This window comes from Sus scrofa, chromosome 1, assembly GCF_000003025.6.
Source record: "Sus scrofa isolate TJ Tabasco breed Duroc chromosome 1, Sscrofa11.1, whole genome shotgun sequence".
Classification (NCBI taxonomy): domain Eukaryota; kingdom Metazoa; phylum Chordata; class Mammalia; order Artiodactyla; family Suidae; genus Sus; species Sus scrofa.
Window position 1 is genome coordinate 74,575,975 of NC_010443.5, and position 16,198 is coordinate 74,592,172.

Below are 16,198 nucleotides of genomic sequence, written 5' to 3' on the forward strand. Positions count from 1 at the left end.
GAAGCCAGGATAAGAAAGCATACCCGGAGTTCCTGTCATGGCTCAGTGGTTAATGAATCCGACTAGGAACCATGAGGTTGCAGGTTCGATTCCTGGCCTTGCTCTGTGGGTGAAGGATCCGGCATTGCCATGACCTGTGGTGTAGGTCGCAGACACGGCTCATATCCCACGCTGCTGTGGCTCTGGCTTAGGCTGATGTCTGCAGCTTCAATTAAACCCCTAGCCTGGGAACCTCCATATGCTGCAGGTGAGACCCTAGAAAAGACCAAAAAAAAAAAAAAAAAAAGACAAAAAAAAAAGAAAGAAAGAAAGAAAGAAAGCATACCCTTTAAATATCTATTTTTAAAAACTTTATCTTTCTTGGGCTGATTTCTTTTGGGAAAAGACTTCCTTCTTTTGCTTAATACATTTCATTCTTATTTTTCATGCTTTTGAAGAAAAAAGTGATATTGCTTTCTCCATAGCTAAATTGGGATTTCTTTGGCAACTAATAAGCTCTCCTTTATTTAATGACTATTTTTATTGTAGTAAAATACTCCATAACATAAAATGACCATTTTAGTCATTTTTAAAGTGCGCAGCTCAGTGGCATTAAGTATACTCATCAGTTGGGCAACCGTCACAACTCTGCATCTCTAGAACTTTGTCATCATCCCAAAGTGAAATCCTGTACCCATTAAACAGTAACTTCCTCTAATGACTATTGTTATTAAAGACAATAACTATATTATGCTTCATTTCCTTTACATGAATGAGCACATGATTGTTTTAGGAATATGAAGGAAAGGGATATTTGCCAGTGTAATGACAAATGCAGAGCCTACTGACAAAGGTGTGTAATTTGTAAAAATAGCTGAGTGGGCAAAATTCTGATTTTCAGCTGCCCTAGGCACTTCAGTGCACTTCTGATAATGATTTTCCTTGGGCATGTAGTTACACTGATAGAAATCATATCCATGCATAAAGAGTGAGCTTAATTATACATAACTACATACCTAAGATGAGGTTTTACATTTTTTTTTTACATATACTTTGTGATTTACAAAAGATGAGACACTCTCTTCTAACTGATCTCAAAAACATGGTGTATGTCACCGTCAGAATATTGGTGTCTTATTGTATGAGTTATCCTTTTTACAGGAAAGCACTGTGTCTTGCCTTCCTCTCCCCCTTCCAGGAATTGTTTTCATTGCATGGGACTCCACAGTCTCCTCTGGTCCCTGCTGTGACTCTGAGGACAGGAAAATGCACAAAAGGCTGATTTAGGGTTTTGCATGTAATTGGAGGTAGAGCAGCACTAACGGGTCCTATTGAGAAGGACACTTCTTTACACCTTCAACTCATTTGTACGGCGCCTAATCAGTTGAGCTCAAAATAATCAAAATAAAAAGCAGCCAGAGTGGGTCAAGTGGTAATATATGTTCCAGGCATTGTATTAAATGCTTTACGCGTGTTATTTTGTTTAATCCTCACAATCCTGTGAGATAGGAATCCCCATTTTACAGATGGGAAAACTAAAAAACCAAGATTAGGTAACTTGCCGAAGACACACTATTAATAAGTCACAGACTTAGGATTCAAACCCAGGTGGTCTAGAACCCTTGTTCCAAGCTACTCTGTTCACACACCCTCCTGGTACACATCAGGCTTGACAGAGTCAAGGTTAGACCAAAGTAAGCCACACACTTGCCAGTCCTCATATGGCTGAGGTAAGCAGGGATTCTCAGCTAAGGTCAGGCCCTGGGTTTGACAGTAGAGGCTGTCTAGCCAGGTAGGGAAACAGGGAAGGCAAAGTTCTCTCTCTTTTTTGGCCTCATTTGTTATCCGGTTAGTGAGAGGAGTGGGGGAAAAGAGGCATCTCTGAACAGATTTCAGAGGTGTCAGGTTATTCTCTGCCATCTCTCTGGTGCTGTGCCTCTTGCCCTCAGCTTGTAGCTGCTGCATCCTTCTTAGAACCGCTCTCTGTTGTGGGAACCCCCTCTCCAGACGCTCCCTCTCTGATTTAGGCTTACCTGCTTACCTCCCCACACTGCCATGAGAAGTGTTCTGGGTACAACTGATTTCAGCTGCTTGTGAGGATAGCGGTGGGCTTAACCAGATGGACTCTAAGGTGGGGATGACTTTCCCCCTCCTTGCAGATCCCTAATTCTCCCAGGATCATAACTGTATCTGCATTTGTGAAAGCAGAGGTTTTAATGTAAATGACCACCCAAGTAATGGAGACATTTTTGAACAGGGAGGCGCCCTGATGGATTCTGCCAGAAATTGAGGAGGCTTAGCTCTCCATGCTCCAGGGATCAGTTGTGACCATCTAGGAGCTTTCAGAGGGACCTCTGAGCAACTCCTGGCTTTGCACCCTCAAAGGCCCAAAAACGGACCCCTGCTCACAGTTCCTGATCACAGGGTACAGTCAGCCACACACAACTTAAAGGGAGGAGAGCGTTCCTGGGAGTGTTCCTAACCCCCGAGAACGTGTTTGCGGATGGTTTTCATAACTTCCTTGAGTTACCTTCATGTTTCAGGAACTAGCACTTTCCATCTGTAGGTGGCGCCTTGATCAATGGATTGGTGGACGCTAAGTGCTGCTGCCTCCTGGTGTGGAGAGGTAGCGTTGCTGCGCCAAGCTATGCTTGAGGTCTTGGTCTACTTCGGTTACGAAAACCCTCTGGTATTTCCTACAGGTGTTAGCAGTGGTTACTACATTGTACTTGAGTAATTGTACCTCAGATTAAACGCAAAATATTTTCTGATGTTTTTCATACTATAGCACAATCTTTCTTTCAAAATGGTGACATAACATCTAGCACGCCACGAAAAGATAGCTCCATTGAACAGTAGTGGCCATTTGCAGTTGAGCCCCAGGAAAGCTTTGTGAGGACATGTTTAAAATGAAATCATACAAATAAAGAGTGAAGACCAGATTAAGGATGTGGGCTTCTAAGATACCAGCTGCGGTGGCTGGAGTTATCCTTTCACTTCCCACCATGCTTTTCTCTTTTCTCTTACCTTCCTTTGACAGCACTGTTACAATATGGTATATGCTCTCTTTAGCCTGCTCTGAAAACACTGCCCTGCATGGTCATGTTACCTCAAAGCTGCCACCTGGATCATACTATGACGAGAAACAGAGATGTTTTCAACCAGAATTGGCTTTAATTTTAATTTTGTGTTCTTTATTTCATTTTATTTATAGCCACTTGGCGCCAGTGACTATTTGGAATTGTCAAAGAATTTTGATACAGTATTTTTACGAAACATTCCACAATTTACCCTGGCAAAGAGGACCCATGCTCGGAGATTCATAACTCTCATTGATAACTTTTATGATTTGAAGGTAAGGATTTGGTACATTTTCTCAAAACTAAACATTTTGAACTATGACCAAAATTGTCTGTGCTGGAATCCTGGTCTACAACTTACTTCGCTTCTCTGTGCCTGAGTTTCCTCATCTGCACATTGGAGATAATAATAGTAGCAAATTACTTCAGGAGTTCCCTGGTGGCTCAGTGAGTTAAGGATCTGACATTGTCACTGCTGTGGCTTGGGTTGCTGCTGTGTGGCACAGGTTTGATCTCTGACCTGGGAACATCTACATGCTGTGGGCGTGGCCGGGAAAAAAAAAAGAGGTATTTACTTCAGAGAATTAATGTGAGGACAAAATAAAGTAAGCCATGAAAACCATTTAAAACAACCTTGGCATAAGCTGGGTGCTGTATAGTACTATTGGTAGTAACAGTAGTATAGTAAAAAGCACATCATATGTATATGTATATATATATATACACACACCCAGCCATCAAAAAGAATGAAATAATGCCATTTGCAGTAACATGGATGGACCTAGAGAGTATCATACTAAGCAAAGTCAGAAAGAGAAAGACGAATATATGATACCACTTATATGTGGAATCTAAAATATGACACAAAACAAAAACAGACTCACAGATAGAACAGACTTGTGGTTGCCAAGGGGGTAGAAGAGTAGGGGAAGGAAGGATTAGGAGTTTGGAGTTAGCAGAGGCGAAGTATTATATATAGAATCAATAAACAACAAGTTCCTACTCTATAGCACAGAGAACTATATTCAGTATCCTATGATAAGCCATAATGGAAAAGAATATGAAAAAGAATATATATGTTTGTCTACATGTATATATATAACTGAGTTACTTTGCTATACAGAAGAAATTAACATAACATTGTTAATCAACTAAACTTGAATAAATTTTTTTCTCTTTTTTAGGGCCGCACGTGCAGCATATTGCGGTTCCCAGGCTAGGGTTCGAATTGGGGCTGCTGCTGCTGGTCTGCACCACAGCCACAGCAATGTGGGATCTGAGCCACCTCTGTGACCTTTACCACAGCTCACAGCAATACCAGATCCTTAACCCCCTGTGCAAGGCCAGGGATCAAACCTGTGTCCTCATGGATACTAGTCAGGTTTGTTACCACTGAGTGCAACAGGAACTCCTACTTCAATAAGATTTTTAAAAGTCCCATAAGACACTCCTCTGTGTTACCAATTTCATCACTCAACTAGACGTATCATGTTCTCTATCTTTGATGTACAACACAATGCCTTACCTAGATTGAGTGCTCAATAAATATTTATTGCATGAATAAATTACTGGACTGATAAAATAATGAACAAGATGAATAAATAAATGACTAAAGGGCCCTCCTTAGTATTAGAGTTTTCTTCTCTTTCTGACCCGTAAACCCCAGTAACTAATTGTCTCCCTTGAAAAAAAAAATCTATGTGTTTTACTATGAATTGCAGAGCCATTGTCCCTACATTAGAGGCAGTATTGCCTATAGTTAAGGAGTGGGTACTGGGACCAGGCTGTCTGACCTTGAAAACAGTCTTAACCTCTTGAACTTGAACTGCCTCCTGTAGAAAAAGGGGGTAATAATGGTAGTTGCATTGGAGTTCCAGGGTGACACAGTGGGTTAAGAATCCAACTGCAATGGTTCAGAGGTGCAGGTTCAATCCCCAGCCTGGCCCAAAGGGTTAAAAGGATCCAGCATTGCTGTAGCTGCAGTGTAGGTCACAGCTGTGGCTTGGATTCAGTTCCTGAGCCAGGAACTTCCATAGGCCATGGGTGTGGCTATAAAATAAAAAACAATACTAATAATGGTGGTTACCTTATAACGTTGTGAGGATTAAATGAGCATGTAAAGTACTTAGAATATCCTGTGATATATAGTAAACTTTCAATGAAAGTGAGCAACTATTAATAGTATATACCTGTAAATATATATTTACAGTAAAGTATAATACTGATTCAAATTAGAGTTAATTTAAATATTGCTTCATTGTTAGATACAAATTTTCCTTCCTACTCCTTGCAAAAAAGTAGAGTGAGCAGTGATTCTAAAATGAAGGGACTTTGAGGGGAGGAGAAAGTCCCAGAATCTGTTGGGAGGGAGAAATGAGATTTTTTTTTTTAATTGAAGTGTAGTTGATTTACAGTGTTGTGTTAGTTTCTGATGTCTAGCAAAATGATTCAATTTTTTATATATTTTTCTTTTATTCTTTTTCATAGTCTTTTCCATTATGGCTTATTATAAGATGTTGAATATAGTTCCCTGTGCTATACAATTGAACCTTGTATCTGTGAATCCCAAACTTCTAATTTATCCCTCCCCCACCCCTTTCCCCTTTGGTAGCCATCAGTGTGTTTTCTATGTCTGTCAGTCTACTTCTCTTTTGTAAATATGTTCATTTGTATCATATTTTATTTTCTCTTTCTTCTTTTTTCTTATAGTTGATTTACAACGTTCTGTCAATTTCTGCCATACAGCAAAGTGACACAGTTATACATATATATATATATATATATATATATATACATTCTTTTTCTCACATTATCCTCCATCGTAGTGATTAGATATTATGGTTCCTTGTGCTATACAGCAGGATCGGATCGCCAAATGCTATAGTTTGCATCTACCAACCTCAACCTCTTTATATTCCACATGTAAATGATATCATATGGTATTTGTCTTTCTCTTTCTGACATACTTCCCTTAGTATTATAATCTCTAGGTCCATCCAGGAGTTTCCATCATGGCTCAGTGGTTAACGAATCTGACTAGGAACCATGAGGTTGCGGGTTCGATCCTTGGCCTCACTCATTGGGTTAAGGATCCAGCGTTGCCATGAGCTGTGGTGTAGGTCGCAGTTTCAGCTTGGATCCCACATTGGATCCCTAGCCTGGGAACCTCCATATGTCATGGCTGCAGCCCTAGTAAAGACAAAAAAAAAAAAAAAAAAAAATCCATCCATGTTGCTGCAAGTGGCATTATTTCATTCTTCTTTATGGTTGAATAATAATCAATTATATACACACACGCGCGCGTACACACACACACACCATTTTCATTCATTCATCTATCCATGGATACTTAGGTTACTTCCATATCTTGGCTATTGTAAATAGTGCATCTGTGAACACTCGGGTGCATGCATCTTTTCAAGCTAGCGTGTTCTCCAGATAGATGCCCAGGAGCAGAGTTGCTGGATCATACTGTAACTCTATTTTTAGATTTTTAAGAAACTTCAGTACTGTTCTTCATAGTGGCTGAGCAATGAACATTCCCACTAACAGTGTAATATGGTCCCCTTTTTCTCCACACCCTCTCCAGCATTTATTATTTGTAGACTTAATTGATGATGATCATTCTGACCAGTGTGAGGTGATACCTCAGTGTAGTTTTGATTTGCATTTCTCTAATAATAAGCAATGTTGAGCATCTTTTCATGTGCCTCTTGGCCATCTATAGTTCTTCTTTGGAGAAATGTCTATTTAGATCTTCTGCCAGTTTTTTTTTATTGGGTTGTTTGTTTTTGTTATTGAGTTGTAGCATGAGCTATATGTATATTTTGGAAATTAAGCCCTTGTCCATTGTATCATTTGCAAATGTTTTCTCCCAGGTTGTAGTTGGCTTTTCATTTTGTTTTTGTGCAAAATCTTATAAACTTGATTAGGTTCCATTTGTTTACTTTTGCTTTTATTTCTTTTGTCTTGGGTAACCGACCCAAGAAAACATTGGTTGATTTATGTCAGAGACAGTCTTGCCTATGTTCTCTTTCAGGAGTTTTATGGTGTCTTATATTTAAATATTTAAGCCATTTTGAGTTTATTTTTGTGTGTGGTATAACGGAGTCTTCTAAGTTCATTGATTTTCATGTGGCTGTCCAACTTTCCCAGCACCACTTGCTGAAGAGACTGTCTTTTCTCTTTTATGTATTCCTGCCTCCTTTTATTGAAGATTAATTGACTGTAGGTATGTGAGTTTGTTTCTGGGCTCTCTATTCTGTTCCATTGATCCATTTACCTTTTTTGTACCAGTACCATGCTGATTTGATTACTGTAGCTTTGTAGCATTGTCTGAAGTTTGGGAGAGTTATGCCTCCAGCTTTGTTCTTTTTCCTCAGGATTTCTTTGGCAATTCTGGCTGTTTTATGGTTCAATATAAATTTTAGGATTATTTGTTCTAATTCTGTGAAAAATGTCATGGATAATTTGATAGGTATCACATTAAATCTGTAGATTGCTTTGAGTAGTATGGCCATTTTAACAATATTAATTCTTCTCATTCAAAAACATGGGCTATTTTCTGTTTCTCTGAATTATCTTCAATTACCTTTATCAATATTCTATAGTTCTCAGCATATAAGTCTTTCAGAGAGGTGAGGTTTTTAATGTTTCCTTTATTCATTCATTCAACAACCTTTATCATGCCAGGCACAGTCCTAAGCACTAGAAATTCATTGACAAGCAAAGCCGAACATGGTACCTGCCTTCATGGAGCTGACAGTCTAGTGTTGAAGAAATACTAATCAAATATGCATGGAACTGAGTGTAAAGTCAGCACTGTAGGAATATTGTCTTGGAAAGAGGGGAGTTGGTGCTGTGAGAGTCTAGGGGGAGAGTGGCTGATCTTAGTCCCTGACAAGGGGGTGGATGTAGGAAATTCTGCTGAGGACCAACTGCACTAGAATCATCTGAGCGATTTAAGATCCAGATTCCAGGGCCACCCCATACCCACCTGCAGGTGGGAACTAGGGATGGGGCCTGGAGCCTGTTTGTTCACTCATAAGTGCTGCTCATAAATGCTGAGAAGTGATGGCCAAACTCCATGTGCAGAGTGAAAAGGGGCCAGTGGGGTAGCAAAGGCTTTGTGATGGGCCTGAGCAGGAAGGGCAGCCAGCAATGGCCCTGGTGCAGCACTGCAGGCAACCTGCTTTAGTGGGCGCTCAATATCTGCTGTACACTCCCCAGGGGGCCGTGTGAATGGGGAGAGGCAGGAAGCTGAGATCCAGAGCTTGGGGATCAATCCTATCACGTGGTTCCTTCTGGGTCACTCATCCAGAGACTCCACTCTGAGATAATCATGTGGGGTCCAGAATATGTCTCAAGGAGGTGTCACTCTTTTTTTTAGAGGGCAATGCTTCAGGAAGAAGGTGGAAGAGGGGCAATTCTAGGATCTAGTTGGATCTTAGAGTGAAGGATTGATATATCCTTATTTTTTTTTAGCTTCCAGCTAGGAATACCTTAAAGCTTATGGTCTGTATCCCTCAGTCCCACCCCCGATCCTACTGTTTCACTTCTTAATTAGAAGAAAAAAAGATTTATCTGGCAATATGCTAGAATACCAGAACCATTCTCCTAACATTTGTTTTAACTAAATCACACATTTGGAGTTTAAACTCTTTTTTAAAGCATGATTGAAATTATCTTATTTCAGACATTAGGAATATTAAACAGATATCATTCTAGAGTGTATTCATGGAAATTTGTGAAATAAGGGCATTCTTATCTAAGTAGTGGGAAAAGTGTCATTTCTGATTAAAAGAATTTGTAAGAAGAGGTAAAAGGACATTTGGATGTAGAAAGACTAATCCTAGACATCAGTACATTATTTTAAAGTATTGGCATATTTACTTCAATAATGATTTTTAAAGGACAGCTGTGAATTCTGAAAACAAATTTAGATCTTCTTAAACATGAGAAAGAGTATAATGTTGTATTTAAACTAGTGGACAGAAAACTTACTAAGCTGCTTTTGATATATGATTATCTGTGCACACTCAAACATTTATGTAATCAAGAAATATTAATGTCAGTCTTTTTGAAGGTATCTGGCAGCATGCTGACATAAATGGAGGTTCTGGAAACTCAGGTGTAATTAAAGTAGCAGTGCACTGAACTTAGCAGTCACCTATACAGCAAAGTGCTAACAGTGCAACTAGGGAGTATCTTTGATGCACACGGAGGTGGGCTCCAAACAGTCAGGTGAAAATGTCAACCTCAGATGTAATGGAAAAACCACAGGACTTAGATCTGGGCTCATGTCATGAGTTGAGACCTTTCCAGGCCTGAAGTTGCCCAATAGAACGTTTGTTCCCTACTTCACAGGGTGGTATAAGCTGTGTGGAAATATCTGGAAAGTACTATGCAATTTAAAAACACCACTTTAAAGAGACTCAAAATATTAGAAAAAATGTGGACATGGTCAAAGTCTTTTTTTTTTTTAAATATTTTGTTTCAGAAATACATTTGGAAACATCTGTGATCCCAGGCTATCTGACTATAGGTTCTGTGGTTTATCTATTTATATTTCAGAGATATTTCAGGAATAAAAAAAAAGGGTTTCCCAAATATTGAAATCTGCTTTAAAGAAGTGCTGTGTTTACTTATTTGTGCAAGATTTTTATTATTAATGAAGAAGATACGGTATAGATGGGTCCTGCCAGTTTTGAAACTTTGACAACCATATTTTGCGTATGCTTTTTTAAAAGGTGGACTTTTAAACAAGGGAGAATAATGAAATGTTAGAGTAGCATTAGGATAATTTTAGGATAATTAGCTAAAATTTCTAATTAGAAGAAACAAATTAATGAAATAAGAAACAGTGTCATAGATTGAAGCTTTAAATTATTTTTTTCCTGAAATAAAGATAGGACTTGGAGAAAAAGTATAGAAGTAGAAAGAAATTAAGACTGTTACTTGAATCAAAAGAGTTCAAGGCTTTGTTCTTTTGTAAACACACATTCTGTAAGCTCATGAAAGTGTGTATTTTCACCATGTACCAATTTTGCTTCATATAGTTGGAACCATTTGCAAATATATATATCACTTTAAAGAGACTCAAACTATTAGAACAAATAAGAACCTTTTAAAAGCAAAAATCCGAGCTCCCTGTATGACAAACAGACTTCTATTTTATGAGAAATTTGTCTTTACCTTCAACACGTGAAAGGTAAGGAGTAATATTGTGTATGCGTTTTCCTGTTTCAGGTGCGTATAATTTGCTCTGCATCAGCTCCCATAGCGAGCTTATTTTTGTATGAACATCATGACAGTGAGTTGGAGCAAAGCAGAATACTGATGGATGATTTGGGGCTGAGCCAGGTAGGCGATATTAACATAATCTCTTTTTATTATAAAACAGCGTAATTGTTTTTGGTTTGATGCATGGCTACATTTTGAAGAAGGAATGCAGTATGTATTTAACCACTGATTTGCTGCTTTCTTCTAAAGCCAGTGTAGCAGACAGATTCTCAACATCACTAAATATAGAGAATTACAGGCTTAGAGTGGAAGGCATCTTCCTGATCATTTTTGCATATGATACAAAGTCCAGGGAGGTAGACTAGTAGGCCTGTAGTCACAGCCCTAACAGGCCAGAGCTAGACGCCAGGCAGCATGTCTGGTTCTGTGCTCATTCTGCTGTACCCTGCTGCCTTTTCTGGACATCCTTCTTCATGTCTGCTGGATTTGTAGGGCACACTGGATGTACAGTATCCAGCCATGTAGACCACGTGGACCATTCCAGGATCATGAAGTGCCTGGCAAGGCCTTTGACTTAAAAAGAAATCCATAATTCATCTCCGAACCCCCATTCTGTAGACATTTATGGAGCATCTGTTGCCACCAGGCTCTGGACACTGTAGGGAACCACCCGGTGCTGGCCTGGTTCTCCTGGAACTTGGGGTCTGGCGACTTACCCCAGGCCAAGCTAGAAGTGACTGTGCATTTCTGTCTTCTATATGAATGTTACAAGGTATACTTCTCAACTGCAGACATTGAAATATTAGTCAGAAATTTTAAAACTATCTCTAAATTCTCACCCTCAGAATGAGGGCAACACCATCCTCTCAACCCCAGGGGAAAGGCCATTTGGAAGGAGGAAACAATTCCTTGTTGACGTGAATAGAAATTATGTATTCTCGGGATTTGGGGGAAATGAGGCCAATAACTCTTTAAAAAGGGAACTCTCAAAATATATCTACATGTAGAAATCAATAACTGCTTATAATCCCATTTCTCTAAAAGCAATACTCACATCCGAATGACTTTGACAATTTGGAAGAATACACTTAAGAGGCTACATCATCTCAGTTCCTAAAGTCCTTTAAACTGTTGACTTTTAAATTATCCTTCTGATCAGGGTTCAGATATAGGGCAAAGTAACTCAGCACTTGGGGCTAATGACCTAAGAAGGAATCATGTGGGTACATGACCCATAGCGTCATGCAGTTTTCCAGTAGGTCAGTAATTTGGACTTCGGAGTCCAGAACTTCGCTCTGAAAGAGTGTAATAGCAACCCCCCAAGGAAAAAGACAAAAACGCAATGCCTACCTACTGGGCCTAAGCCTGCGCTGGAATCACCAGGCCCAGCCTTTTCCTGGCCTCACAGAGGGCTCCCCAACTCAACCCTCCACCAGAAGATCAAGTGCCCCAACAACTCAAGACCAAAAGCAGCTCTGGCCTTCTCAAAGGAAGCTCCCAGGCACCATCTCCAGGCCCAGAGAAGATTCTGTTTGGAAGAGTCTCTTCAGAGGTTGATTCTCCGGCCAGTCCTCAGGAGGAGAGGGTGTTAGCCTCTTCCTGATGTGCCAGAACTGCAGGGTTTGCTGTTGCTTATTTCTGGCATGCACTTTTTGAGAAAGAATTCCTTTTCTGTCTGGAATATCTTCCCTTTAGTTTTTTCTTAATTTTTTTCCCCTCTTTTTATGGCTGCACCCGTGGCATGTGGAATAGAGGTCAAATACAGGCTAGGAGTTGAATTGGAGCTGTAGCTGCAGTCCTATGCCACAGCCACAGCCACGCTGGATCCGAGCCACATCTGCCACCTACACCACAGCTTGCAGCAACACCAAATCCTTAACCCACTGAGCAAAGCCGGAGATCAAACCCTTATCTTCACAGACACTGCTAACCCGGAACTCCTCTCTCTAGATTTTGTAGAGAACTTTCATCTGAGCAAAAATTTTCTTATTTGGCTCTCTGGGTATTGTTTCAGCTTTAATTGTTTGTCTAATGTTTTTCCTATTATTTTTTCCTTGGTAGTTTGTTCTGTTTATTGATTATTGGTTTAAATTAATCAATTCTCTAGTGATTGTATATGAAAAAAATTTATAAAGTATTTTTATAATCTAAAAAAGGAAACCCAAAAGGTTTTTTTTTTTTTTTAAGCCTGTAATTCTTTAAATTTTTAGTTGTGGCCATTTTAATTGGTGCTGGGTTGTTGTTTTGTGTTTTGGTTTCCAGGACTCAGCGGAAGGACTCGCCATGTTTACTGGAGAAGAAGAAGTCTTTGCATTTCAGCGCACAATTTCCCGACTCACAGAAATGCAGACTGAACAGTACTGGAATGAAGGGGACAGAAGCAAGAAGTAATCATCACTTTCACATGAATAAAACTGGGCAAATGATTGCCGCAGGGAGAACTCTTTATTATGGGACTTGAAGGAATCATTTTCTCATCATTAATTATGCACTTTGTCCTCTGGACCATTTTTATCTAAAATTGCTGTCAAAGATGTAGTGGATTAGTAAGTTAAAGCCATTTTTAGATCTACTTTTTACCTATTTATTTGGCCTTATTTCTGCACCACAAAATTAAAATCAGCGCTCCTGAAGATGAATGCAGGACCAGACATTTTGGCTTCATATTAAGCCACCTGAATGAACCTTGAATACACACACTTGGTAAACGCAGGGTGCCTGGACATCTCCAGCTTTGGCTACATGGTAGTGGCATGATACAAACACATCTTTTATGAATTTAAAGAAAGCTTTCTGATCTTATTTTAAACTAAAGTCAATAACATTTTAGAATATGGACTTATCTCATGGATTGGGGGGTGGGGGCTATAAACTACACTCTCCTTACAACAGAGAGTATGTTTTTCACTCTGAGTTCATATTTGGCAGGCAGGACTTGATGTCCAGCAGACATGCAGTTTCCTGAAAAAAAAAAAAAAAATCAAGGATCATGATGCCATAGAATAAGGAAGAAGGCTGTCAAATTCCAATCGACAGGAAGTTTCCCCCAACTCTGACAGCCAGGAGGAGGACAGACACCAGGAATGGGGACCAATGAGAGGGTATCAGGAGAGGCAGAGTCCTGGACATGCCAAGCAACAGAGTGGACTCCTGCTCAGGTGAGGCCTCGGGACCCCAGGGACCATGGCTCCTTCCTGCTACTCCCTTGCATTTGCTCGGGTCACAGGATGTCACCCCCACCCATGCCTCAGCTTCTGCAGTACCATGGGCCCAACAATAAAGAGGGAAGAACGCCTGATGAACCTACTTAAATAAAATCCAGTTTGTCCTCTATCAAAGTCTATCCCTGACTCATTCAGATACAACCTGACTTTGCTAACCATGGTTGCAGAAGGAATTTTGGTTGAGGCTCTTACAAGAGTAAATCCCTCTACAAGAAAAGAAAGAGAAAAGAAAATGTGAAATCCACAAACTTTTGTGAAAATCAAATATTTGGGGGGAATAGGCACAGGTGAGTCTGTTCATATAATGAATACAGTTGTCAACATAAGTAAGCTCTTTGAACTATGTAATTTCTAAGTTAATAATCGATCTCTCTTAGTCTATAGTTGACATTAACCTCAGTCAATCAGATGGATAGATAGGGTCCCCAAGTCCAGAGACACAATGAAATCAAGGCTTCTGAAAATTAAATGTGATTTTAAAATATTTTTATTGAAGTTAAACAGTGAGTTCCAAAAAGAGGTTAAATAGGTTATGAGAGAGAAAAGATGGGGAATAACCACTGTGTGCCAGAATTATTGCTGGATGTTTATTAATCTCAGGCAAAAAATTATTCCTAGAGAAACAACATCATCATCATCCCTGTTTATAGAGAAGAAAACCGAGGCTTGGAAAAGTAGCTTGACCCAAGATTCAGAGTTTACAAGTACAAAACTCATGTACTGTGTTTTATACCACACCACCTCTATAAAAGTGAGATCATTTTAAATAGTGGTTCTTTTTTGTTTAACTCAGTGAAAATGAATTTACAATAGAACCATTGCTTTGAACTCAATAAATATAAAATGTACTGTGCTAATCAAATTTGTGCATTTTCAGTGGGATTTCAAATTTTAGTCATAAGGCAATTATTTTCATTTCCCTGAATATATTTCTGGTACCTACAAGTGTGCAATAACATAATTTTTAAATTACTTGGAATTTTGAGAAAAATTAAAATATTATTTGTAAAATATGTAAATGGATGTACTCATATCCATTTATTTAACATTATTTAAGAAACGTCATGCTTTATATGTACTGGGCATGGTTCCAAGTGCTTTATAAATAAAATATTTTGATCCTTATAATAATTCTATTTTACCATTTGTGGATGGGAAGCTGAAGCACAGAAAACAGGTACAACTACATACTGAATTGCTAAGATGTACATGGGAGTTAGTAAAATGATCAAAACACTGATTTAATAAACTTACATGTAATTGCCTCTGTCCTGAAAACATTCTTCCTACTCTGAGTAACTTGAACCTGCATTTGCAGCCCCTTCATCTGGGATTAAAAACACCCAGAGGGATTAGGGTCCTGGGGCCCTGGTGTTTGGATTCCTGATTGACTGTGGGACTGTCTGGTGGTAAGTCTGTGATCTTGATCTTATAAGTGACTTTCATTAGATCCACTAGCCTCCTAAGAAATCACTTGCTGGTAGATAAGGATTTTCTTTGGAGATGAGTTTATAAGTTTTTCTTCAAGGCAGATTCATTTTTCCCATTGGAATAGCAGTTCATTTTCCTGGAACAGAAATTTTAAAGTAATATAATCTGTCCTCTTGTTAAGTATCTGCTGCCTCTCAAACAGCTCTGCACCAGAAACTTCACATATGTCACCTCAGCTGGTCACTCAGCCCAATCAAATGTGTCTACTGACCTGTTTGTCACCTGTGATGGTGTGACACTCCAAGAGGACATCTGTCCATCTTTTGTCCTGGCTCAGGAAGTCTTCCGGAGGTTGTCCTGAGAAGTTTCCTCTCTCAGGGCTGTACTTGTCAGGAGCCCAACAGTTGAAAGCTGATTTCTCTGATGTACCTGCTCTTCTTTTCCAAGTACAATGAGAAAGGCTCTGGATCTGGTTCTGCCAGCTTTTGCTTTGTGACCTTGATTTTGTGCTCTGAGCTTTTGTTTTTTTCATCCATAAATGAAAACAATAATACTCATTTCATAAAGTTATTCTGAGGATAGTTGGTGGAAAGCATTTTGCAAATGGTAAAGGATTAAATATCAGTTTTTATTGATAGTAAAGATTATGATCAGAAAGCAGCAATAAATACCTCATCCGCTTGGCATCATGGCTGCTTGAATGCAAAGCAGGAGACAGCATATCCCAACCCAATAGTTTCTAGCAGAAGGAACGAGATGCGCATCACATGGCTAGACACCAAGGGCACAGAATTCTGGCTTAATGAGATGCTGCAAAGACAACCCATTCTTTCAGGATTCATAGAGAAAATGGATTGTTGTTTGTTGGACATCAAAGATTTCCCAGAAAGAGGGCACCATCTTGTGGTCATTGGGATGAACTGACAGAAGAAAAAAAAAGTGTCCAAGAATCACACAAGGTTGGAGGACAGAGGCTTTCAAAATTGCAGTTCCAGGCCTAGGTCCCACCGTGGAGAGTCAGATGCAGGCGGTGAGATGCAGGGCCCCAGGTTGGTACCTGGTAACACTCTGCCCCAGATTCTGAGGTGCAGCCAGGGTTGATAATTGCTGCTCGGGAGCTCTTACCTGTGACCACACAGCCAGTGAGCAAAGTTTGGCCTATGTAGATCGCCTGACTCTATACCAGAGTATAGAGTCTGCACATCCCTAGAAGCAAAAGCCATTGCTGTGATGCCTGGAGGA

At 39.6% G+C, this 16,198-nt stretch overlaps 1 protein-coding gene across 4 annotated transcripts in view; it reads left to right on the forward strand.

Annotated features, from left to right (window-relative positions):
- The window catches only part of AFG1L (AFG1 like ATPase), a 223,346-nt gene extending 208,554 nt beyond the window's left edge, over positions 1-14,792 (forward strand). For 2 of the 4 annotated variants that reach the window (XR_002343776.1, XM_021090790.1), the window contains 3 exons: positions 3,194-3,334; positions 10,308-10,421; positions 12,564-14,792. Coding sequence is in view for 2 of the 4 variants with exons in the window: in XM_021090790.1 (XP_020946449.1) it covers positions 3,194-3,334; positions 10,308-10,421; positions 12,564-12,692 (384 nt within the window). In the remaining 2 variants the exon portion in view is untranslated. The remainder of the gene's footprint in view (positions 1-3,193; positions 3,335-10,307; positions 10,422-12,563) is intronic. The other 2 variants (XR_002343774.1, XM_021090788.1) reach the window with 2 other exon arrangements.